At 39.2% G+C, this 26979-nt stretch overlaps 1 protein-coding gene across 5 annotated transcripts; it reads left to right on the top strand.

Annotated features, from left to right (window-relative positions):
* Window positions 1–264: 264 nt before the first annotated feature.
* Window positions 265–26892, top strand: pip4k2aa (phosphatidylinositol-5-phosphate 4-kinase, type II, alpha a). Of its 5 annotated transcripts, none has more exons than XM_085468604.1 (11): window positions 265–607; window positions 13383–13480; window positions 13626–13722; window positions 14928–15080; window positions 15491–15637; window positions 15765–15803; window positions 20679–20795; window positions 23557–23670; window positions 23961–24201; window positions 24443–24546; window positions 24646–26892. In XM_085468604.1, the coding sequence occupies exons 2-11, from the start codon at window positions 13416–13418 to the stop codon at window positions 24724–24726; spliced, it is 1158 nt and encodes a 385-aa protein (XP_085324730.1). In that variant the 5' UTR covers window positions 265–607; window positions 13383–13415; the 3' UTR covers window positions 24727–26892. The 5 variants fall into 5 exon arrangements, with proteins under 5 accessions (XP_085324730.1, XP_085324726.1, XP_085324727.1 ...); XM_085468600.1 differs by having other exon boundaries at window positions 265–1319; window positions 20682–20795; XM_085468601.1 differs by having other exon boundaries at window positions 266–1319; window positions 20679–20786.
* The last annotated feature ends 87 nt before the right edge of the window (window positions 26893–26979 follow it).

Raw genomic sequence — 26979 nt, 5'->3', positions numbered from 1 at the left:
ACGTCTCTGCTAATCCATTACTATTATAGAGGCTGCAAAAAACGGGGGTGGGTGAAGAAAACTGTCATGTAGGGCAGCCTCACTGAAAAAGTGTATAGTTTTCATTCAGTTATAACATTTTTGTTGCTGACAAGAAGGGTAAATCCAAATGCCAAATATAGACTAATATAGAAAGGCTCTTGCGCTATTAAAATACAACAGAAAGGTATCATGGGCCCGGTAGTGGAGGGCAGGAGTAGTAGCGAATCAGAACAGGAGACACTGCAAAGCTCAGCCCGTCACCTCCCATCCTCCGAGCTGTCAGTTGCAGCGCACATGAACATCAACGCTGCGGGAGTGGACCAAACGTTGATATTCTTGTAACGTCGAAATATTTGCTCCTCAATGTTTTCATTTAAACCGGGCAAAGACACCACAGGATACACGCCCTGTCATCTCTGTGGACTAAGTACAAACGCGTAGGAAGAGGGCTGAGCCGCTCGCTAGTCGCCGAGCAGCTGGCTAATGGCAGTAGTTAGCTTGCAGGCTCGATAGCTGGTGAACGGAGTCCGCTTCTGCTTCTTGCCGTCATTTGGTTAGAGAAGGTCGGGGAGGCTCATATTAGCTGGTAATTCTAAGCGTCTAGCTACCCTTCAGCATCTCTAATGTGCTATTTTTTTATGTTTAAAAAAACAAGCGCGTGTTCTGTGGGTCATTTGCCACGGGGGCTTAACAATTGTTCATCCTCCGTACGTTTACTGTTTTTACGAAATTTAGCTTTGATGTTTGCTAGCTAACAAGCTATTCTCGGCTATGCTAACGCTACCTCGGTGAGACTTTACATCGCAGGAGGTGCAGAGAGCTCCAGTCGAGAGTTAAGGAAGGAAGAGTAGTGACTTATGATGTGGGCTGGCGGAGAAGCGTATGACGGTTAAGTGAAGAAGAGCAAGCAGTATTAGGCTAAACGCTTCGTATTTCCTCACGTTAGTTTCTTTCGAGCTAGGGCCACAGCGACAGCCGAGCTCTGTGGGACTTTAGATGAGGAAAAGAATCGGGGCACCTTGGTTTGCTGGGATGGCTAAATGAATAGTACTGACACTGCTGAACCGTGAGCTGGTGGCCGCTGTGCCAGCTTCAAGGGAAGACACGCTGTCGGGATTATCGCACAGTCTGCAATAAACCAGCCAGTTTTCTTAAAGATGGCTTCGGCGAGCAGCATTGCCGCATCCATTGCGAGCAAAACCAAGACCAAGAAAAAACACTTCGTTGCCCAAAAAGTGAAGCTCTTCCGTGCCAGCGACCCTCTGCTGAGCGTGGTTATGTGGGGAGTCAACCACTCGGTGAGTCAGACCGTCCACTGTCACTGTGATGATCTACGGTTATGTCTCCCTCGATCTTTTGATGTTCCACATTAAGGCTCACTTGCTGTCAGATATCAGCTTTTGTGTTACTGCAGCTGAATAAAAATACGAGGTGACAGCTGTCCAGCGGTTCACTGAACTGTCACCGTAAATACATGACTGGCTTCAATTAGCGCAATCCATTAGTAATGTTTGCTTTAGTGAGCTTTTTGTAGTTGCAATAGTAATGTCGTGGATCTTATTAGGCCGTGGTTTTGATGCATGCATGCGCGCGTGTGTTCGTGTGCGGTGAACTCGCTTTGGCTTCCTGTTGTGCACATGTAGGATAAGCTCCTAGGGCTCTGTGTCATGAGAGAGCAGATCTTCCCATGCAAGACAGCTTATCTCTGCTGTCTTTCTCTTCCTTTGCTGAATAATTGCTGCACTTGGCCACTTCTCAGATGTTGGAAGAAGCACACAACTTGGCAGACAGAGGACATGCAAATATTTCTGGCACCAAATCACAAGTATTATACCTGTAAGCAGTGTTTTGTAAAAAGATTTAGGCTACACATAGATGACAGCTCCTTTTTTGTTACAGTTGTAGTATATAGCTTATCCTTGATTTTTGCCCAGTTTTTAAAATCGTAATTATAGCAGAGTTATAACTGTAGGGCAATCTTTTGGCACCAGACTGAATGAGGAGAACTGATTTCCAAGGTATAGCCAAATGAGCTGAGCAGCAGCATTCATATATTTATTAAGCATACACGTTTATTTTTATGTTAGTTATAGATTTTTTTTTAACAATGATGGCAGTAACCTTTATTCTTTGATTGTAACTGATGCTCTAATTTCGCACGCTTTATTTTTCTCTGCCTGTTTTATTTATATATATATATATATATATATATATATATATATATATATATATATATATATATATATATATATATATATATATAAATAAACAAACAAACAACAATAAGAATGTGCATGGTAGCAAATTAACTAAGAATGAATGGAGTGTCTTCTAATGACATCTCTTTTCCTTTTGACAAATGGAAGAAAAAAGTTTACCTTTTTTTAATGTAATAAATCACCTATTTGTTCTTAAATTATTTAGTTTAAAATGATGCACTTTGTTTTATTAATAGCCAGACATTTATTTTCACTAATGACTTTTTCAGCAGTGATCATAGTCTATTTTGTTTTTGTCCATATCTATATGTCAGTTTGAGGCAGGTTGAGGAGTATTTGGTGGATATTTGACATACTTGCAGCACTGTGGGCAGATTGAGGGTAAAGTCTTTATGGGAATGTGTTACATTTTTTTTTCTTTTTTTTTTTACTCTGCAGCATTTGATTTTTTGGAGTAGGGTTCATTGTGGCAGTTTAGTGTGGATTACAGAACCTCAGAATAGTCTGACATGCATGATGCCAAGGCAGCTAAAGATCTAAAGCTTTTATTCTTTATCTAAGCTGTAGTCTGTAGATGGATCACAGTCACCTGGCTAGTGTTAAGCCTGAAGGCTCAAAGTAAGAAACACGAGAGTTTTACCTCTGTGAAGCTATGCACTACAAATTAGTCAGTCTCTTGTTCATTGAAGTGCCTACGAAAGATAAATGTATATAAATATACGCCATTTGTCCTCACTTTACTGGTTTTGCTTATCAGATGTGATGTAAGCAGTTGTATCAGCTAGATGGCCACCAAGCTCTTAAAACCCTTCAATAAAAATTTATGGTTATATCATGGATTATTAATTTTTATTTATTTATTTATTTTGTCACATCAGTAAATTTAAGAGAAAATCATTTGTTGGTTTTTGTGTTTGTCCATGCATGTCAAAGCTAGGATTATATCATAATCATTTATCGGATTCAGGTGTCTACTTTTGTGCTGTGTCAACTGTCTGCTGAAACATTATGGGTCAGTGCCTTGTAACCATAAAAACCTAGAGTTTGAAGAATCATTGAATACATGTTCAAACTGTACTCAGATTGCTCAACAGTGCACTGGAGTCGTCAACACATTCCCTTGTTATGCCTTAGGCTACTTCTCCTGCAGTTTTTCTCAGCAGGTACTCAGCTTGTCATACTATCAGCTATGTAAAAATTACATTCCATGTCAGGTTACTAGATTGAGCCACTGAGTGTTTAGGCCATCAAGTATTGATATAAGTAGGGCCACCCCTTACCAAATTTGCCTTGTTGACAAGTAGTTAGCTACTCATGCACATTTATGATAGCCATCTATCCATTCATCTAAACATCCATCCATTTTAAACTGTTTATCCATGCATCATTCATTTTTTTTATTAAATTAATTATAATTGTATGTATAGGGAGCATCTAAAACTGCTGTTAACTCTTGAATTATTTGAGATATTACATATCTTTGGTAACACTATGCATAATTACAGAGATACAGACCTCTAGTATAAGCTTTAAAAATCTAAATTTTACAACACCACACAGGAAGCCGCCAGTTAATGATACCATTAAAGCAACAGTCAGCAAGGACTCTGTTCCAATAGTAGAATGAGTGTTTAATTGGCTATTATTGGGCTTTTTGTGCATTTAACATGATAAGCCATGTTTGACGTTGATAAATGGTAGGTGAATGTTTGCCTGTGGGTTTTGCCGCTCTATTGGGGCTGTCGTTTACTCTTGAAATAAACCCACTGTTTGGATTTCCTGCCTGATGCGTATAAAATTAATAAATGGAGGAACCAGCTGTGTAAACAGTAATATCTATCTATAAGTGACTTTTGCCACTTCAGTGAGACTTTGAGTTTTGTTGTTTTGTTTTGTTTTTCCTGGCAACCAACCAGTGAACTAACACTCTTCTCATAAACTAATGTTGGGTTGGTTATTACGGGTCAGCCCGAGCTAAAGGTCACTCACTGCAGCAAGGAGATTGCAAAAGTAACATGAACTAAAAAGGGAGTGAATAAAGGGTGAGGCTTGAGAATGCCACCAGACTGCAAAGACAGTAGGACATTGAAACACATTCATTCATACACATGCTCTGCAGTTGTAACCACCCTCTTTAACCACTGTGGGTTGTCATCTGAATAATCCAAATTGTCTTGGCTTAAAAACCAGATTTATTTGAATTACTGGTCCGTTCATTTCTCCAGTGCAGATTAGATGCCAGTAGTTCCAACCTTTATATTAGTCCAGTGAAGTGAGAATGGCATGCAGAATGAGACAAATAGAGTGCCAGCAATCATAGGAATAAATGAGATGTTTAAATGATCCCGTAAACTATGTGTATGTCATCAGAATTGTTGTTGTGTAATAGCTAACCAAAGATATGTACTTTGAAGTATTTAAAAGCTTCCTTAAAATAACCTGCTTAAGCAAGTAGCCCATTTTATTTTAATCCTAGTACTTTGAAATGTTGTCAGCATATATAGCATCTGTTTTTGGCTGCACTAAGATTATAAATTGGGATTGGGGTGCCTCAAGCCATAAAAATTGCAGTGTGGATTTTCGAAAAAGAGTATTATTTGGTCCTTTTTCTTGCCTTCTGCCATTGTCAGGAAGATTTTTCTCACTATAAAACTTAATAAAAGAAACTTACATGACAGCGGATTTAGACCATAGCTCTAAGTGTCTAGCTTGGGGGAATGAAACAGGGCCTGTAATGCTTGTTTCCAATTCTAATTTTTAAATCTTTTGCTCTACTAGAGTAGCTATGAGTGATTCACATTAAAAAAATAAAATAAAAAATCATTTGTTTAATCTTGTTGGTGCAGCCCATGTTCATCTACTCCCCAAGCAAGGCTCTCCCATAGAGGCCCCCATGCCTTTAAAACAGATTTATTCTGATTGGGTGCCCCTTGCACACAGCAGGTTTGCACAGCAGGTGTGTGGGACTGCTGTGCTCACAAGCAGACCTTTGTGCCTGCAAGACCATATTACACTTTATGTGACCTCAATAAAATGCAAAAAATGTTTATTTTAACCGCTGACCACATTTAAAATAAGCATCCGAAACGGTAAACTTATATATGACAAAAAATAAGGAAAAGCGTAGAATTAGCACTTGGAGCTTGCAGGATATGGCAAGTTAACTAACAGTCTGCATTCTTGCTGAAAGTAGTGGCTTTCAGAGGGAAGGAAAAGTGTGGTTCTTGGCTCTGTCTTATAGTAACGCTGTTATTATGCTTTAGCCTGAATGTAAATGAACCTAGAATAAGACAAACTAGCAACCCATTTTAGCTTCTTAAAATTGCAACACCATAAAGCGTTTTCTCTGTATTAATGTTTTCACACTACAAAGAACACTTTACAGATTGCATCTCTAACCTGTGAATATTTACTGCTTCTTAGTAGTGTTACCATGGTGAGCCAGGGACTTCATAGAACCCAGTCTGTTGCAGAACCTGTTGGCATGAATTTAGGTCCTAACTCACCTGATGTGCCAGATGGTTTGCAACTCTGAACCATCTGGGAAATTGTCCTTGGAGTCTTTTAAAAGGGCAGGCACTAAAAAAAAAAATACTTGGCTGTAGATTAGATGGCCAATCAGATCAATACACTACAATAGAGAGTGCTGAAGAGGAAAACCAAGCCTGGGGAAATTTGAAACCTTTGAAGCTAACTATTCTGTAAGGAAAATTTGTGCATAAAAGATGCTCATAGACATTCAGTTCCCCCCCCCCAAAAAAATTCTAGGCAGATGGCTGTGTGACCCATCTGTCTGTTGTCACACCTTAAACACTCCTGTAGCTGTGACCTTGATAGGCTTCCTGACGGGTCGCTGTTGCCATCGTGATCTGTAGAATCTTTCCAGCTACCCAATGGTGAAGTCAAAAATACTTGTTTCCTAGAAAGATGCATAAAAGTCCTGGCTACTGCAAGCTAATTTTAAAAATGTTTTCAGGTGCCAAACACCTTGCATCTCCAGTTTGATTCTGCAGTGAATCTGGCTCAGACTCCCCTGGGAGTCTGTAACAAGGGATAAAGTTTTGGTTTGTCTGTCAGGTCTATTTGTAAGTCCTTGTGTTGTATGAGGGCAGTGTTGGAAGAGAAGTGTGTCAGAATGTGTTCTGCTGTTGTTGTGTGAGTAGATTTGTCATTGGCTGGAATGCTGCATTGTGACTGTTTAGGCATCCTTTACATTAATGTAGCTTTGACTCCAGCATTTTCTGACATGCTGTTGCATATAATCTGCTCCAGTGCTTTTAAAACTAAAATAAATTTGATAGGTTGTGTGTTGATTTTTATTTTACCAGTCAGGCCTATGTAGCAGGATCTAAATTTATCTTTGTAGGTAATCGTTTCAAGTTTAAATTAAAATAGTTTTGTTCCTTTTTAAAAAATCTGGCTCCCCCTGATCTAAATTTTAATTCATACTAGCGCTACTATTCATTCTTTTTCTTTCTGTTTCTTCACGAAACCCCTCCCCTTCCTGCAGATTTTTAACTAGTTTTGTGAGGGTCTCTTTATTTGCCATCCTGTCTATGTGGCTCAGTTTCATGCCCTGTCCCCCTCTCTCCTGCCTCATTGTCTCTGTGTCTGACTCAGAGTAGCTGTGCCTGCTTCTGTGTATTACATAAGAGTTTGATTCTATAAATATCTGTAGGAGTGACCCACAGCTAATACGTGTGATGATTATGGAGAAAAGCTGAAACCTCACATCCTGTCACCCTGAGGCAGTGACAGACAGAAGAACTTGTTGAAGCATGTGGTTTACTTGCACTGAGCATATAAATTTTTTTTTTTCCATTTCGTTATCGCATGCTTGTGTGCATGTGTGTCGCCTTCAATACTGTGTACTTGCTTGTGACCATGGTAACTGTAGAAACAAACTATAATTTAATAGGTGCATTTCCGTTTTGTATTTTGTTTTTTAAAAAGAGGTGGAGAGAGAAACACAATCTTAGCAGCCTCTTGGAGATCCTAATATTGAATAATAATGGTTTAAAACATAGGTGTCAAACTCTGGCCCGCGGGCCAAATTTGGTCCGCAGCCTAATTACATTTGGCCCGCGAAGCCATACCAAATTACTATTAGAGCTGGCCTACTGGTATTATACAGCTAATATATATATTGTTTAGTATTAAGCTTTGCTTGTTCCATATTCAGTTTTTCAGCAAAACGTGTTTGAGTCCATAAGAAAAGATTCATTCTTATATCTCGAGGAATAAATATATTTCAATAAATATTAACGTTAGCCCGCAACTTTGTTCCAGTTTTGAATTTTGGCCCACTGTGTATTTGAGTTTGACACCCCTGGTTTAAAACATACACAGGATGTGACGAAATCAATGGCAAAATTACATTACAAATTTACGTTACATCCTGCTCTTGTCTTTGTAGTAGGGGTGAAATGATTCTGCAGATCCATGGTTAGTTTGTATCTTCTTTGTTTTTATAGTTTTCATTCTTAATTATTTCCATTTTGTTTGAACCACAATAATCTATAAATATAACATCAACCACATCTCCACATAGTTCAATTGCGGTGGTGATATTGGTAGTGAATCTTCAGTGTTTTACTTTGCATTTCTAAGCATTGGCCCTTTATGGCTGATGGGGTGTTGTCATCACCCTGGCAGGCAGGCGGGTGGGTGACATGGACACCCAAGTTTGTGAATGTGATAACTTGAGAACAAAGCAACATAGGAGTTTCAAATTGATAACATACGTGTATCTACTAAAAATCTTTGACGAGTTCGTAGCTCAGTGACCTCAGCCTCAAGGTCAGGGGTCAGAGGCCAAGATTTCTTAAAATTTTGTGAATGCGATAAGTTGAGAACAAGGCAACATTGGATTTTGAAATCCATACCATAGGTGGATCTATTAGGAAGCTAAGGGGTACCCCTGGCTACTGCCAGTATTTTTTCTTTTCCCCAGTACATATTGAGTTACCTCGTAGTAAGGTGACTTTTTGTATTTCCTGTAAACCATAGAAAGAAGGCTAACCTGGATTATGATGCAGTATTATGTACTATGTCGTAGACCACCACTGCTTGGGACTATGGTGAAAGTTGGTGTACCAACAGTTGTTATTGTTCAGGCTCAGATCTTTTTCGGCATCATTGCATTTAGAAGAACATGTTATCTTACATTGGGATCATACTTACGTTGACATGTTTTCAAAACCACACCCATTGTGCAAAAATTTAAATCAACAGATAAATAACCGTGGTTCTAAAGAAGTTAAAAATGCAAGATACGGAGTAACATATTAGCTTTGTGAACACTGTAGGTAAGTCTTTATTGCAAAATACCATTTTTATGATATACAGTCATGTCAAAAAACTGTTTTCACATGACTCTGTGCAGTCCTATTAAATGCAGTACCCTCCATGATTTAATAGCTTGTAGAATCACCTTTTAGCAGCAATAACTTGAAGCAATCATTTTTTTGGTATCTTTTTTTTGTATTTTTGTAAATCAGTCTCTCACATTATTGTGGAGGAATTTTGGCTGACTCTTCATTACAATTTTGCTTCAGTTCAGTTAGGTTTGCATGCATTCATTCATGCACAGCTCTCTTTATGGACTGCTGCAGCATTGTAATTGAGTTGAGTTCTGGACTTTGGGCCTTTCCAGCACCTTGAGTGTTTTGTTTTTTTTGTGGTTTTTTTTTTTTTTTTTTTTTTTAAGCAACTGTTGTAGATTTTCTGCTGCGGAATCACTCTCTTGTTGCATGACCCAATTTAAAGATTTAATTTACAGAGGAATTCATGGTCAAATTACCTTGCAAGGTGTCCAGGTCCTGTGGCCACACAGTGAACCCAAATCATCACCCCTTCGACCACAGTTGGTATGAGGTGTTTGTGCTGATATGGTATTTGTTTTTCACCAAAATAGCTCTATTTGCACTATATGCAGCCAGACACCTCCAATGGAGCCTCACTTGCTTGTGGAGTGTCACAAGCAAGTGTCACCAATCTCTGTAGATTTGGTGACACTTGCTTGTGATCAATCAAGTGAATTTGATAAGCTGTACCTAAAGGTGTGCATAGTTTTTCACTGGATTGCACAATGTCCTGTGGAAACTATTTTTTTCATACTGCCATAAGCTAAAGTACTCCAAATTGCCTTTGTGGCAGTTCCTGTTGCAGTGTATCGCCTGCACCACATTTTGCTGTGATAATTAACACATAGATGGGTAGATTGGTGTTGGTTTCACAAGGATAAACCAACACCAGCAAAACGTTTGCAACTGGTAAAGATAGCAAAAACAGGCTTTTAGTAATAGCTGCCAAAGTTGATTAAAACCACTTATGACTATGTCCATGGGAGGACATAGCTGTCACTGTGTTTGTCGCTGTAGGCTGTGCTTCATTTATTCTGAGTCTGGTTGTGACACATTTGTTTAATAGGTGTAAACACATGCAGCAGCGCTGGTTATGCTGTCTAAATGTTGCACTGAAGCTGCTGTACTTCCGCACTCCTGTGATGTATTGATAGCAAATCTGTCATAGTAGTACTGCTGATTCAAATAGTTGTACAGCAGGTTATATTCATAGCACCATACATTAAACCACAGGCACAGCAAAAGGCTGAACAGTACTCGTAGCCAGCAATTTCCTGACAGTTCAAAGTGGTTTTATGTTGTTCAAAATTAAATCAGTACTAAAATCAGTACTAAGCAATAAAAATGCATCACACTATACTTGCAGTATCTACTTGCACTGATGTGTACCGTATGGCCCAAAACAAGAGGGGAATCTAATCTATAGTTAATAATATTCTCTCATTTAAAGAAAAGAGAAGACAGAAAGGTGTAAGTACAATAGAAGTTGCTTTATAAGTAGCAGTCCAGTCCATTTACAATGTTAACACAAGACTGTGAATTACTTTCATTTACTTGTCTCCTTAGAGATGTTTAAGGTTATTTTATGTGTGCCCACCAATAGCCTATTTAACAGTTACAGCTAACGTTTAAAAAAATAAAAATAAAAATCTTAAAAGACATTGACAAAAATTCCCCTGAAGCTAAGATCCTGCAGGTCGCAAGGCTAACAGTTAACTGGCAGAAACCCTAAATAACCTTTCTAGCCATCACTAGAACAATGGACAATTTTCCCCAACTACAGCGTAGTGAAACATGTTTTTCTTAAAAGCGAGACCAGACCTATTATATGCAACTATCAAATAATGGTATGTGAAAATGTTTCCTGTTTCTCTTTCTAAAAATGTTATGTTTGACCTTTACTAACAAAGGTTCAAGAGGAGCACATCAGAATAATTACATTACCAAGTTAACTTTTTCCACTGATAACGCATTCTGCTTATAGTTTGCAAATCAGTAATGGTGTTATCAGAAAAGATAAGTATGATCATGATTGGTCGCATCTTTCCTGTTCATTGTCAAATATGTCCCTGAGGGCTACCCATCTTGATTGCGGGTCTGATTAGTTTTGCTTCTTTTATATAAAAGTCTGGGAGCAGTTTTCTTTTCAGCTCTGTTTCATTCACTCTTTCAACTATTAGTGAGTCATCTGTCATTGTGCAGAAAGATGAGGCTATGCCGAGCTGCTGACAAAGCATGCTATCTTCACCAACTTCCTGTCCAATGGAGCAACAGCGCACACTTACTTCACTCTGGGCCGGAAAACCAGTCTTCATCACCATGGAGACAAAAAGGAAGTGGTGGTGTGAAATTGTCTGCAAGTTTGATAGATGGAGGAAAATAAGCACATGAACTGGATGGTCATATGAGAGCCTGAAACATGAAATAGCTCTACTTAACATTATATGGTGTGGGCTAGGCGCAACTATAGTCAACTATAGTGAAGTTTATATACAACATTTCTATACAACAAAGGCACCTGCGCAGATGTTTAGCATCAAGGTAGAAGCCTATAAAAAAATCTTCATTTGTAAAACATAGGGCAACATTGTCATCCTGGGTAGGCACTTTCTCGTGTTTCCTTTTGCTGTTTTTATGGTTGTGAAATTTAAAGGTAGCAACAAGGACATTTGCTGAAACAGTAAATCTACACAAATGGTCATATGAGGGTAGTTTGGGGAAAAATGAACCTCGAGGGACCCATCGTCTCTTTTATCTAACAGATATTTTCATCTCAATTGTCATTGCTGAACACTAGTGTCCTCACAGACACGTGTGTGTGTGTGTGTGTGTGTGTGTGTGTGTGTGTGTGTGTGTCTGCGTGGTGTGATGAGGCATTGTCTCTGCTCTTGTGTGAAATGCAGCTTTGTTGATTAGGTGACATCTCCCTTGTGTACCCAGGATGCATCTGTTGTATTACGTCACTGTGACGATAGTGCCTGTCACAACAGGGTGCTGAACCATACTTGGAAATGACATCTGTGAACTTGGGTCCAGGTTCAAGTGGCAGAACAGGCTCAGATTATATACTTGACCAAAATAAATTAATATCATGAGCCTGTGGGGAATTAGCCCTACATCTTGGCTGTGCTGGGAATTTGTTAGTCATTAGTTACAGATTTTTCTTAAATTATTAATGCTGAATGTCTACATTTTAATATAGCAGTTTCGTCATATATAATAATTTGAGAGTGGACAAGATCATAGACGTATTCTTCCACGCTCAGCCTGTTAATACATGTCTTCACCTGACTGTGACTGGTATAATGAACTTTCTGTTGCATACTGTCTCCAACATTTCTGCAACTTTACAAGGCTGCAGATGATCTGCAATGGTAAAAACATTGGATACCTCGTTTAAGTGAGATGCTGAAGTCGTGATATGACACCTCATTTTGAATCTCAGCACAATCCTAGCTGTAAGCAATGTAGAAAATTTAAATCACATTTGAGACATGGCTGCAGAGGAACATGCACATGTCTTGTTATTAATCAGTCAAAATGAAATATTTTAGGCTACTCCCTGCACCGTCATCACGAGTGTGCTTGGTGGAATGATTGGAGGGTTATTAATAGATTCAAGCAACCTGCTAGGAAGCCTGCCGGCAGCCAACAACAAATGCACAAACACACACACAAATACACACATCGTATGTGTATCAAGCTGTGCCTGATTCATAACAAATGTCAGGTCTGTGCAGTGCAGCAATGTGAAGCATGGCCAGCTCCAAGGGAAGCTCCTGCAAATGTACCATAGGTGATCACAGCTCTCCTGTTCACTGTATAAGGTTCATTGAAGCATCACTCTTGAAATTCAAGGTAAATGTCACTGGGGGTTTTGAAAGGATGAGTGCTCAATTTTTAGCTAGTAATGAGGACACCCCAGTTTCTTTTAAAATTGCATTTCAGAGACTAGAGAAATGGCATTGCACACTGAAAAGAAAATGTCATTATGCTCTGAACTGTAAACATGTTCTATCAAGAAGATTAGAAAATAGCAGGGCTTCACAGACTGCAGGATCTTGAAGAAGCATATTAAGATTAACTTTTCTGCAACACATTCTCTTACTCCTACAAATCCACATGTTATCTAGACTCTATTTATGTCTTGTATTAGACATTATATTGACATTACAGGCTGCGTGTCACTCTTTTTAAAGTCCCCATTTTGTCATTGTCTGTACATTTAAAAACAATGACAAACATTTGCATTTTCTGGAGCATTTCCTTTTGATTCTCTTCACTGCCTGTCCTTCAGATTTGTAGATGACATGATCCTAGAAATGTAATCTATTAAAATGTTTACATCTCCAGTTGTTCAGTGCTGAAGATTATCATTAATTGATGGCCCTGGACACATTGGTTAATGCTCTTTTAAATAATAAAGCACAATAACTTGTATATCTGCTTTAGTGTGGGTTACAAATTCATCCATCAATGTTTTGTTTTCAGGACCCCAAATTTCAGATATCTCAGTTATGTAGGATTGATAACTGTAATATTAGAACAGCCAAACCGAGCACAATCCATGTTCTATCTTAACTTTATTTCCACATTGTGTAGAAAGATAAAATGAAAGAATCCTTTAAGTGTTAATTTCCTCGGTCACTACATCATATTTTGTCTAGGATTTCTGGGACCTCTTATACACCACATGCTTCACAGACATGCTTTAAGCTGCTTCGTTTTCCTAGATGCATGACTGATTGACCCTGTTTTTGTGTTTTTCTTTGCACAGATAAACGAGTTAAGCCATGTCCAGATTCCCATCATGCTCATGCCAGATGACTTCAAGGCCTATTCTAAGATTAAAGTGGACAACCACCTGTTCAACAAGTAAGTTCTTTTTTTAAATTCCAAAGTAATTGTGTGTCACCAAAATAAATGTGTTTTTTAAATTAAGCATAAAGGAGTAACAAAACACACTAAATAGCATTCATGAATTCTTCGTTATGTTTTTCTGATTTTTGTGTACACACAGGGAGAACATGCCTAGCCATTTCAAGTTCAAAGAGTACTGCCCTCTGGTGTTTCGAAACCTCAGGGAGAGGTTTGGCATCGATGATCAGGACTTTTTGGTAAAAAAAGACTTCTACCATTTGTAGTATATGATTGGTTTAAATTTGAATATTGGGTTGTCACTTACTAAAGATAACCATGTTTTTTTAGTAGATGTTTCACAGTCTAATAACGTTAACAATCTAAGCACACTTAAACACGTAACTACTCCAAAACAAATGCAGTCATCTTTTCCCTCTTTTGTTTGAGCCCACTCTGTCTTCAGTTTTTGCTCTTTCCCAGTAAATCCCTGTTTCCCGGTGCAGTATGTGAGTTGGCTGTATTTGGATGTCATTGTCTCCCAGCTCAGTGCAGCTGCCCCTCTTACATGTTTTCATTAGGGCTCAGCTGGCTGCAGTAGGAGTTGAAAGTCACCAGTCCAAAATGCCACATTGTCGCTATTAAACTGGTATTAGACACTTGTTGAAGATAGAAGGTTTAAAGGTTTGTTTGTTATTTTTCATGGTGCTTAATGTCAGACGTATTAGTTTATGCTTTGGGAAGGTCATTAGAGTGCAACAGTAACCATTATGTTAAATAAATTATGAGAAAAATTGGTAACCACTGCAAAAAAATTGATAAATTTAAGCATTTCTTTAGCATGTTGAGCTTGTTACTCAAATGATTTCAATATTGCACTAAGACTTGGTCATTTCTTACTTTTCATACTTTTTAGCAGTCTCAAAAAGCAAATCTTCTGTAAGCTTCTAAACATAAGAAGAAATGATATTGTTGTTTCTGCCACATAACTCCAAAGTTTGTTGTCATTCTGCAACATAAGCAACATAAGCTAACAGTTTAAGAGAGGGGGTGAGGAATTCTTAGAGAATGAGGGATTGAGCCATAGGGTATTGGATCATCTTACTTGTGAGCTCCAAAGTCTGGGCAGCGGCTGTTTACGTCTGTGTGTAGCTTTGGCAGCGCAGCAGCCATAGGGGTCAAACCCTCATATGTTTAGACTAGAGTGTGGGAGGTGGTGAAACAATAAGAATGCAGATGTACTTGCTGTATTTCTGAGCTCCCTCACAACTGTGCACTACCTCAGAAATGTAATTTCCCTATCAGCTATTCAATAATGAGAGGTCAATATGAGTTCTGACTCTTTTTCAAAACAGGTTTTATAGGGAAGTTAGGATTGTCAAAGAGCAAAGATGACAAGCTGCTGTCATTTCATTGTGCCCATCCTTATCCTTGTTTCATCTTTGTTTGTACTCTGTGTTTGCAGAACTCTCTGACACGCAGTGCTCCCTTAAACAGTGAGGCCCAGGGACGCAGTGGGGCCCGCTTCCATACCTCTTACGACAAACGGTACGTCATCAAGACCATCAGCAGCGAGGATGTGGCCGAGATGCACAACATTCTAAAGAAATACCATCAGGTGAAGAGGGCTTTTTTAACTATAATGTATGACTTACTGTTTATTCTTCCATAGGAAGAAATAGATTATGCTAGCCTATGGCTGATGAAAATAACATCAAAAGGAAAAGGGACAAGCTGTTGTCTTTAATAATGCAACTTCTTATTGATCTTGCAGTTTAAGTAGTGATAAAAAAAAAAAAAAAACTTTATGGGTTCCATAGTCATGCCATGTCCACTGATAGCTGTTGTAATAGGAGCCCCTTACTCCCTTTAGTCTGTTTATCATCTCTCAGGAAAAAGCTAAGTTGTGCTTTGCTTTAAAAATCTCTTTCTTTATTCCATAAACTCTCCCTGTTAGTACAGGCATTAAGTATCCATTGTGACTGAAAAAAGGGTCATATATTTGTCTTCTTCACACTCTTTCTGTAGTTTATTGTTGAGTGCCATGGCAACACGCTGCTTCCTCAGTTTCTGGGGATGTACCGGCTCACAGTGGATGGGGATGAGACATACATGATTGTTACTCGCAATGTCTTCTCTCACCGCCTTTCTGTCTACAAGAAATATGATCTCAAGGTAAGAGGGAAGGAAAGAAGAACACACAAAAAAGAAATGAAATGAAGGAGGAGAGGTGATCAGATACAGCATGAATGTGAAAAGAAATTGAATCCGTGTGTCTTTGTTTTTTGTTTGTTTTTCTAAGGGGTCCACTGTGGCAAGAGAGGCGAGCGACAAGGAGAAGGTATAGTCACCTGCTGAGAGCTAAGGTCCACTGTTATACATAATCACGAATACTAAATATCTGGATAGGACTCTTAGCCATACCTGTCTGCTTTGAGCAGTAAATGATATCAATTACAATTTTAGCTAGAATTCTTAATAAAAGTAAAAGCTTTAGATATCAAAGCAAACTAAACAAGTCCACCAGACTTCCACTTAAATTTGCAAAGTGTTGCTTAATGAAGTTCTGAGAGGATTTGTGAGTTGGTGTCGTCTTAAACAGCTGTGCTGTGTACCCTGCCGATGTCTTGGTTCTGGTACTACTGAACAGTCTGGCAGTCTGAGGAATAGTTTAAATATAGTATATTAAACGTGAATATTTTGTTTAAATAACATGTCATAAGAAAGCCATGTGGACGATTAGAGAATGAGAAAGAAAACAACCTGTTTCCAGTGTTTTCAAACAGTTCCAGGCTCACTGTCATCACCCAAATGGTTTAACTAACAGGACTCTGGTGTCTGCTTTTGTTTCCCTTTGGGTGGGGATGACAGTAGCAAATATCCATCTCCTTCAGGTAGCACCTACTTTGTCACTCCATTCCCTTTCTAGCCACTGCATGGTATTTTTGTTCCTTTTAATTTGCTTCATTCCCTCTAACCTGGCTTCTGCTGATCCATTAGTTCCCCTGCTTGTTGTCTGTGTGTGAAAGACTGATGGTTGTGTGCATCTGCGCGTTTGACTCTATGTCTGGCTGTTTGTTGTTGTAGTGTTTTTATTCGAACAGATGTTGTCTCATGATTGAGTATGTTGTTTTGTGTGTGTGTGTGTGTGTGTGTGTGTGTGTGTGTGTGTGTGTGTGTGTGTGTGTGTGTGTGTGTGTGTGTGTGTGTAAACAGTGTATATGAGCAGGACATTTTGTGCGATGGAAGTTTTGCTGTTTGATGTGAGAAACAGCCTATTTTTGAGTTTTTGGCTGCTTGAACAGAGTCACCTGTTGAAAATGAGTTGTCACAGAATTTGCAGAAATCTGACTGATTTTGTCTTTTGTGTTAAATGTGTATTCGCTAACAACAGTTCAAATGGTTACCTTGCCTGATAAGAAGAGTTTTATTTAGCTGTTTTTTTTGTTTTTTTTCCTTAAGGTTGAAGGTTTGATCTAGAACAATGATACTTACAGACATCGTCTTTGATTACTTTGCAGTGCAGTGTATCAGCTTAGCAAGATGGAAAACTCACTGCTCTTTTCATTATCTGCATACACATTTATTTCTGCAAAGTTTAGTCTTTGCCTGTAAAAGGTATTTACATAGGCTGCCCCAGTTTTGAACCACAGCAGCTTGAAGCGAGTTATATGGGGGGAGGGGGGGGGGGGGCTTAATTGTGGAACACCATGCAGTGAGACATGGAAGACTTCAGGGAATCCCTGAACTAAATATAGGCCCCTGTACATGGGGGAACAAGCAAAATATTATTATGGTTAAAACAGATGAGTGGAAAAACAAAGCAGCTGAGGATTTAACACACACGTGAGCCTACTATGTGACCTCTTTTCGTCTGCAGCGCAGCTGTGTGAAGCACCATTTGCTGTCTAGCAATAGAGATTAAGAAGCAACAGGATACATTTTGGCAAGCTCGCATGTATTAAGTCAGATGTTATATTTTCTGAGACAAACTGTCACTCTTAACTTAAACTACAACAATTTCAAAGAAGTTGGGCCACTGTTTAAAATGTAAAATAAAAATGAATGCAAATCTCATGAACTCATATTTTATTCATAATAGAACATAGAAAACATAAACGTTTAAACTGAGAAAATGTATTTGTAATTTAATGGCAGCAGCACATCTCAGAAAAGTTTGGGCAGGTTTGGACTTGGGGCAGGAATGTTGTCCCATTCCTGTCTGATATAGGATTCCAGCTGTTCAACAGTCCTGAGTCATCTTTGTCATGTTTTTTGTTTCATTGACCAGATGTCTGCATTACAGGCAGGCCAGTTCAGCACCTGGACTCTTCTATTATGAAGCCATGCCGTTGTAATAGCTGCAGTATGCGTTTTAGCATTTTCTTGCTGAAATGTACAAATATGCCCAAAAAAGATGTGAATGGAAGCACGTGCTGCTCTAAAGCCTAAGTATGCCTTTCAGCATTTATGGTGCCTTTCCAGATGTGCAAGCTGCCAATTCCACAGGCATTAATGCACCCCCATACCATCAGATGCAGGCATTTAAACGGATGCTGACAACAAGCTGGATGGTTCTTCTATTTAATCTAGAGGACGAAGCGTTTTCCAAAAGCAATTTCAAACTTTGATTTGCCTGACCACAGAACAGTCTTCTACTTTACTTCTCTGGGCACTTTGGCCCAGAGAAGACAGTAGTGCTCCTGGATCATGTTCACGTATGGCTTCTTTGCAGGGTAAAGAGCTTTAACCCGTATTTGTGGATGGGACAGCGAACTGTGTTCGCAGACTGTGATTTCTGGAAATGTTCCTGAGCCCATGCAGTGATTTCCATGACAGAATCATGGATGTTTTTAATACTGTGTCATCTGATGGCCTGAAGATAACGGGCATCCAGTATTGATCTTTGTTCCTTCCACACAGAGATTTCTCAGAATCAGTCTCTGAAACTTTTGATGGTAGTCTTTGAAATTTAAAGTTGAAGAACATTATTCTGAAATTGTTTCATACAATTTGTAGATTGAGTTTCTTGCGGATTGTGAACTTCTACCCATCTTTACTTCTGAAAAACTCTGTCGCTCTAAGATGCTCTTTTTACACCCAGTCATGTTACCGACCCAATGCCCGCTAGCCTAATTAGTAGTAAAATTTTCCTCTAGCGGTTTCTTTTTTAGTATCACTTACTTTTCCAGCCTTTTATTGTGCAGTTGCAAAGTTGAGACGTGCTGTTGTCATCAAATTTAAAATGAGCTAATGTTTTTCATGAAGTAATAAAAGTTCTCATTTTTGACAGTTTTTGATATGCTTTCCATAGTTTGTTGTCAATAACGTGGCTTCATGGGATTTGCAAATCATTGCTGCTTGTTGGTTTTCTTTGTTTTTTATTTTTTAGATTTTATTCTTTGGACTTCTTTGGAACTGGGGTAATACTACACGTTGTTGCCTGTAGGTTGTATTGATTTCTTTGCTTAGTTTAACTTTTAGCTAATAAGCAATACATAACGAAATAACAAGTAACAATACGTGAAGCTTCTTTACTCTAATACTTATCTTATAGTTAAACTGCAGAGTGCAAAATACAGCATCTGATCACACATACATTTACACCAGACTTGGAACAGATCTCACAGAGTTAACTAAGGTTCAGCCTTTAGAGATCAAGATCTGGCCACACACACACGACCCCACACACAGGAATACAGACATGCTTAAGTTACGTTTGCTCTCACACACTCAGTGGGTCAGTAAGATGTCTAAGAAGTAAAATGGTGTCAAATAAGAATAAAAAAGGGAAACAGTCCATTTTGCTCAGTCTGTATTCTTAAAAAAAAAAAAGTTTTAAAGAAACGCACACAAACAACAAGCACGGCAGAGTCCTCTCCTGACTGCATGGCCCTCTCCCTTTCATGCATGCATCTGCATGGTATATATAATGTTTTTCTGCATCCTTTACAAAGTTACATGATTTCAAACACATTCCGATGTGTATGAACACCGGTCTCATTCTTTTGCACATTGTGGGCATTTTCTGTTCTACTCATGTATGACATGTATATTTTTTTCTTTCATTTTTTTTTTTTTTTTTTTCATGAAATAAATTCTGTGGTTCTTGTAGCTGCTGTCTCAGGGGTTTGGCTGTCAAGCAGCAGCAGCAGCTGGCTTTTCTGACACATTTTATATACAGCATTTACCAGAAAAACAGTCAGGTGGTTGACACCTTCATTTATTTTATTCTCAAACTAAGTAGAGCTCAAATGAGGTTATACTGGTCTTATATGGGCCTATTAAATCATGTTATTTATATTATTTGTGGTTAACCAGGTATTTAGGACACTAGCAGTGACAGCGTTTTATTTTATTTATTTTCTTTGGTGATCTGTGAAATTTAGAGGTTGTGTTTGTTTGTCATAAATAGTCGCTGGTCATTGGTTTGTGAAATAGAACTAATATCACCACTAGGTCTCTGTTCAATGGCTCGAAACTGCATTTATTTTCTTTTTAAATAAAAAAATAATGTCCTCTCTCTCTCCTTCACAGTAGAAACAGCTGGTATCCGGTGGGGCCACATGGCTTTCATGTGGCCATATGAATGAGTCTGAACTCCTTGATATTTTATCTTTCTTCCTTTGTCCGGTAATTTTAATCCTCTAGAAAAAGTTCCACGCCTGATAAGTTGTTTGGTAGGTTCATAGGATGCAAGTAAGTTTACAGTTGTTTCCTCGCTCTGCTAAGTCCCAGATCCTTGCTCCATAGAGTAGCTTTGCCAGGCTGCTTTCTTTCTCTATCAGGTGTTTAAGCCGGGAAATGAACAAACACTAATGTAGGCGGTGCAGAGTAATGCTTCTATGTAATATCGATCTTAAATTTTGATGTTTAAGCTTTAGAGGGAGTCTAAAAAATTTATTTTAGGTCGATGTAACCACAAAATAGTGTCATCTTTTTACATCTTCGTTGGATGACTGTGTTGGAGACTGATATGCACTTCTTGGCACGTCCATTGTAAAGACATCAGATTTACAAACGTCTAGACGGGTCATGCAGATCTTTCGCGCTGATGCCCTTTCCAACCCTCTACCAATCTGAAAACAAAACTATTGTATTCTGTTACATTTTAAACACTTTGCCTTTACTTCCAACTTCCTTCCTCCCTTCCTCTCTCCTTTCTTCTTTCCTCTCCTCCACCCCTACCGCCCCTCCCTCGCTCCCCCTTTTCTAGCAGCCACCCCCATCAGAGGATGCCCCCCCACGGCCCAAATCTGGTAATGTTCAGCAAAGGCTGCAAACACTGCGGATTGCCACGCGCTTTTACTGCGCCATGAAACACGTAAGAGATGTAAGAGAACCAGGGCTCATATACCAGGCATGATCTATTAAATCTATCTTATTTTATTTATTTATTTTTGTTCTTTTTGTATGGCCGAATATTTCCGTTTGTTCTCCAGGCTGATCCACTGTTATTTAAATGCCATATTTTTGGCAAACATTTCATCCATTTACAGTCACATTTTGGTCAACTTGTCAGTAAGATTGAGTTCGCCGAGTGATTCATTGTTGTTCCCATCATTCACTCACTGGCACCTTTATTTATTTGAAACACTGGAGAGCAAGAAGCAGTAAAGTGGGACGATTTGTTTTTATACTTCACATTTTGATCTTTCTTCTAAGCCACTAAAGTACTGAAGAAAATGAAAATGTCTGTGTGATAAGGAGAACCTTAGACCTGAAATACTGAAGCGAAACATCCTTTTCTGTGCTTGTCTAGTACATAATTTGTTTTGGGGACCATGTTCCATTGTTTTGTAGAAATACTCCAGTATATTGAAGCCCTGCTAGTTTTAGGTGTTCTGCTTTTGGCAGCAATATGGCCATTGGGTCTTTAAAAAGGGTTTTGTAGAGCAACTAGTAATCATACAATCATGGAAACCCACATAAAACCAATGAGTGTGTACATAAATGATGTACACACTCATAAAGACACGTTCTGTCCTCAAACATAACAGTGTTAAATGAAGTAAGTAGCTAATTTTGTGTTTACGTCTGAGTGGTTATAATACAGCTGCTGATTTGCTAGTAACTGATACCAAAGTGCTGGATAACAAAAGTGAAATTAGGAAGTCTTCATAGTGTGCAGATTACATGTCACTGATGTAAAAGGTGCACTGTAACTGTAACAGTGTATAAAGGTATAAAAATCAGGAGACAGCAAAACTGCAAGATCCATTTCAAGCCAGCTGACAGGAGAAAAAAGAAACAACATTCGTTTTCAAGGCAGTGGAAAAGTTCACCTGTCATGCAGTTTTGTAAGGCTCATCAACAACCTTTCCTTTTTTTTTCTCCTCTCTCAAATAAATCTTTCTCGCTCCCTCAGCGAAGCGCACCAGTCAAGTGTCAGACCCAAATTATTTTAGTCAGTGTAGCTGAGAAAATCAATGAGAGTGCAACTGAAAGCATTATTTTTTTGTGACTTGGAGGAGCAAGAAGAAGGAAGGCTTGGGCATGGAAATATTACAGTTGAAATGAGCCCACAGAAAGATGGATGAATTGCCAGATTTGGGATGTCTGATCTGGTGACAGGCATCTAAAATGTTTTTGGGTTATTTTTGCTCTTTGCAGTCAGCCTCATTTATTTTTATGTCGCATCTATATTCAGTCAAGAAAGTTGTACATTTCATTTATTTATTTATTTTTCATTTGGAGGTCTATGTCTGTATATATATGTGCTCAATTGTCCAATGATGTGAGAAATATTCCTGTAAAGGCGTCTTCTGTATGTATTTGTATGTGTGTGTGTGCTGTCTGAGTTTGTTCTAGTGCCACAAGGTGTTGTGTGTTGCTTCTCCTCTCCTGCTGCCATAGAAACATTGTAGTAGCTAAACTGCTGCTGCTGCCCTCTTACCTCATTTCCTGCTCTCCTTTTCCTCAGTGACTCAGAACTAGGCCCCTCCCTACCCACGTATCACCTATTCCACCTACAGGCTGCTGGTGGTTTTGCAGCAGCATGGTTGAGGAGAAAATTGATCCCTGTAGACTGACATTTAAATAGGAAATTACTTCCTTCTGCTTCTAGGCTGAATAATAGCAATTAGTCTCAAAGATAACGTGGCTTTATAGAATTATTAAAATCAAACAAACATCTTTTTACCTGCAAACCAATATTTGGAATCTGAAAAGCATCCTAGTAGAGCAAGAGTACTTCTGCGAAACTAAGAGAGCGGATGCTTTTCGGAGTCTACTCTCGTGCCATAAAAGGACCTTTAGTGGCTTTGAGTTGGATGTTCTTTTTTTCATGACACAAAGTATACAGATCTACCAAATGCATTTAAAATGCTGTACAAATTTCTGTACAATGTGCCAGAAAAATGATGATAATACAGACAGTAAATACATTTAAGTGTAAGTGATACGGGAAGTTGTAAACTTAGAGCATCAGGTGGATCTGTACCCTGCTGTGTGCATGTTGCATGCATTGTATTAAACAGTCAAAACATTTAGCTCGAAAAGAGGAAAGCCTTGGTTTGGACAGACAGCTTGTACCCTGTAGCCAACTCGTGTTATGTTACCAGTAGTACTTGTTGTGTTTGGCTGAAGCAGACAGGCTTATCGAACAAACCACAGGCTCAGCGCCTCATATATGTGAATGGGGGATTTCAACATGCAGGATTGTTAGGCCGATGCAATTACATGCACTCTCAGTATGAGTCATTTCTAAGATTAGAGTTAATCTTTGTAATCGTGCTTTTTGAAATACCCCCTAATGCTTAAAGTTGAGCAAGACTGTGCTATCTTTAAGTCCTGTGTAATGACACATATAATGTCTTGTGAGTATTCTATGGAAAAAAACAATGAAGAATACAGATGCTGGTGTTACAGCTTTTATTTAATATTGTATTCAGGTATGTTCAAGTATAGAATCTGTGTATGATTGGGTGGAGTGATATTTATTGACACTTCCTCATCTACACTTGATTTAAGCACTAAAATTCTGTCTGCACATTTTTGCCCAGGTCTGCTGTATACAGTACCATGCCTTTTGGGTTTGTGTTGTAGTTTTGGCTGTTTCTATCTGGTCACTAATCTCCAATACTAATGGGCAGGCTAAAGAGCTGCCCACGTACAAGGACAATGACTTCATCAACGATGGGCAGAAGATCTACATTAACGAAGAGAACAAGAAAATGTTCCTGGAGAAGCTTAGGAAAGATGTGGAGGTATGTGTTCGACATGAATTTTTTTTTTTTCCCTGTCAAATTGTGATTCGGCTTTTGCGCTGTCTGTTGGTCCCATCAGTGGCTTTCCATGCATTAAGTGCTGTATGTAGCCAGATGTGAGGTAGCAAGTCATGCTGTAAAAGATCTCACTTGATGTCACCATTCATTCATCACTAGTTCATTTTATATTTTGCTACAAAGTTTTAACTCAACCTCTATTTTTTTCCTCTCATCTATTCCTCCATCACCACACATTATTTTACCATCCTGCCTCCATGCACCGTCCTCAGTTCCTGGCCCAACTGAAGCTCATGGACTACAGTCTGCTGGTAGGGATCCACGATGTTGAGCGAGCTGAGCAAGAGGAAGTGGAAAGCGAGGAGAACGAGGCCGAGGAGGAGGGTGAGAGTGACGGAGGAGGCATTGGGACCCCCCCTGACAGTCCCAGCAACACCCTGGATAGTACCAAGCCACTATCACCTGGAGAGTTCGACCCCACCATCGACGTCTATGCCATTAAAAGCAATGAAAGTGAGTGAGAAATGCAATCCTTGCATTGTGATGGCTGTATGTAATGGGAAAAACAAAACAACAAAGAACTAAGAGCTCCCCCTACTGGTAGCTTTGGTTTTCACTGCATTTATCACATCTGGTATTCAGTCTCTCAAGAAGATTATTTGTGAGAAATTGTACATACATTAAACAGCATCTGCTTTTTCCCCTCTACAGTTGTATGGTTTCTTATTTAGGGTGCATTTGCTTTAAACTCCAGGTGCTCCCAGGAAGGAGGTTTATTTCATGGCTATCATAGACATCCTGCAGCATTATGATGCCAAGAAGAAAGCTGCGCACGCCGCCAAGACTGTCAAACACGGGGTACGTAGCTGCATAGAGACCCATTATTTCAGTGGCTCAGTTGACAAACAACAAGGTTAAACTTGCCCAGTGATGATGGATATGTGTGTGTCTCTGCAGGCCGGAGCAGAAATCTCCACGGTGAACCCAGAGCAGTACTCGAAGAGGTTTTACGATTTCATCACCACTATCCTGTCATAGCCTCCATGAGTGACAGGGGCAAAGAGGCACATGGGAAAGGGGAGGGAAAGTGGGGAGTTGGGGTGGACTAGAGAAAGTGATGTAGAGGGAAAGCATCCAGAGTAAGAATTAATAAGGTATTAATAAGGTGCTGTGATGACTTTGTGTCACTCTCCCTTATCCATTCTCCTCACCTCTGTTTGTTTCCCTCTTTCTCTGTCTCTCTTTTCTGTGGGGTGCCACCTGCTGCAGCTAAAAAGGAAAAAAACATTGTTCGTTTACATTCATCCTCTCCTCTGTTGAATTCTGTTGTTGTTACTTTGGATGATAAAGGCGTTAAAAGGAAGAGACCCAGTCATTACATTCTTTTTCTGTTTTGTTTTGTTTTTTTGTTTACGGTCGTTTATTTGGGAATATGGCTTTTTTTTTCTTTATTGCCTCTAACACATCATCCAGCTCCCTGCATTTTTTTTTTATTTCAATGTCTGTATTTGGTTTTCCCATATGATGTTGAGGGGGAAGGTTGGTGGAAGGGTCTGATGTGGTTAGTGTGAGAACAAGTGGAGGTCGCTCTCAGAGGCGCGAGCGGGGATATAAAGAGGAAGTTTACGTTGAGCCTCGTCTAATGCAATTGCTTCGTATAAGGAAGTAGGAAGCAGTCTTCCAGCAGGCCAACTGCCAGACCCACACCCGAATGCTGAACATGTACTCGGCCATATAAATTTTCCCATTTAAATTCCTCCTCCAGCACTCGCCCTTTTGACGCCGCCCCCCCCTTTCCCCTCTCATTCCTGTGGTTTTGTTGAATTGAGCTTCTGGGTTAACCTCTGGCCACAGACTACTTAACTTCATGTAAATTAACGCTTGCTTTTAGCTCCAGCACTAGCTGCACCTCTGTGTCTGCACTTTGCTATCTTTCTGATTAAGAACTATTAATGGAGGAACATCGATTGTAAGATAAGAAGAGGAGCTTCTGTTTGCTGTCCACTTTTCAGTATGTTCGATATAGTTAGCAAGTCACGCTTTCTGTTCCATGGCAGCAGAGAATTGCCCAGAAGCCACATGTGGCTGTTGCTTCTCAAGAGCGAATCAACTCCGTGTTATGGTGTCTTTGTACAGGGTGTCAGATTGAAACATGAACAGCCCTCAACTTTCTGTTGCCATCAGCACCTTATGAGTCAAATCATAAAACGTTGCACTTTTATTTGTTGTAAGAGGTTGTCAGTCTGTTACACGCGCAGCAACAACAACAAAAAAACAAACAAAAAGGAACTCGACTTGTTTAGATTTTAATCTTAGAAGCTTGGATTCAAATCCCATCTCCTCCATTTGTCACCTGTGGGCTCTTCTTACAGGGATTGGTTGGGAAACAATTCAATGCAATATTAGGTAAAGTGGGCGAGTTCTGTTAATCCAGCCTTTCTGACCCTATAAGAAGAGCCCACAGGTGCTGCATTGGTGGGATTTTTGATACCAGGCGGTAGTTGTGGTAGTGTGATTGTGTTCAGGGCAAACACAAGACAGTTTACCTCCAGCATCGTACCAGCACACACCCAGTGGCGGCAGATGGAGTGTGTGTGTCAGTGTTCAAAGGTCGTAAAGGGGGAGATGAAAGGGGAGGAGGGAATAGTAGATGTAAAGATACGTGTTGTTAAGTCATTAACACCAACAGCATCGTTCTCTAACCTCAGCTGTGAGTCTGTTATTCATCGTTGTCATTATGTCATTATTGTTGACTTTTTTGTTTGTTTGTTTTTTAAGGTGGATTTCGTGTATTTGAATTTGGTGGATTTATGAATTGACGTGCTAATATTTGTTTCGTTTCTGAGTTTGTGTTTTTTTTCTTTGTATATTTTGCACAAGAGGAAAGGAACCAAATGTTACGAATACCCAATTAGCTGAAACGATCTTAACAAGGGAAATGCAATATTTACATGTATGTAAGTGAGAAAAGCTGTTTTTGCGCGTGACGTCGTCTATCACTTCTGGATAACCAACTAAAACAAGTAAACTCGTCCTTCTTGGCTGTTATAACCCATGCAAAAACGCTTCCATCACAACATGTTTGTTTAGATATCATAGATTATATTCACAGTTATTTTTTTACATTGGATTTTAGTCCTGAAAAATGGTTGCATTTAAAAGGAAAATTAAAAAAAAAAGAGAGAGAGAGAGAGTCACCCTTCAGATTGAATGATAGTGCTGTGGTAAATGAAGAATGATACTGCTTGAATTTAATACAATTTATAGATGTTAGGGGGGAAAACAGTTAAC

The sequence above is a fragment of the Copadichromis virginalis genome, linkage group LG9 (assembly GCF_057382275.1).
Source record: "Copadichromis virginalis isolate Kocher_CV1m ecotype Utaka linkage group LG9, C_Virginalis_male_GT1.1, whole genome shotgun sequence".
NCBI lineage: Eukaryota > Metazoa > Chordata > Actinopteri > Cichliformes > Cichlidae > Copadichromis > Copadichromis virginalis.
The sequence above is the reverse complement of the archived record's forward strand: the minus strand, read 5'-3'. Positions and strand labels throughout refer to the sequence as shown.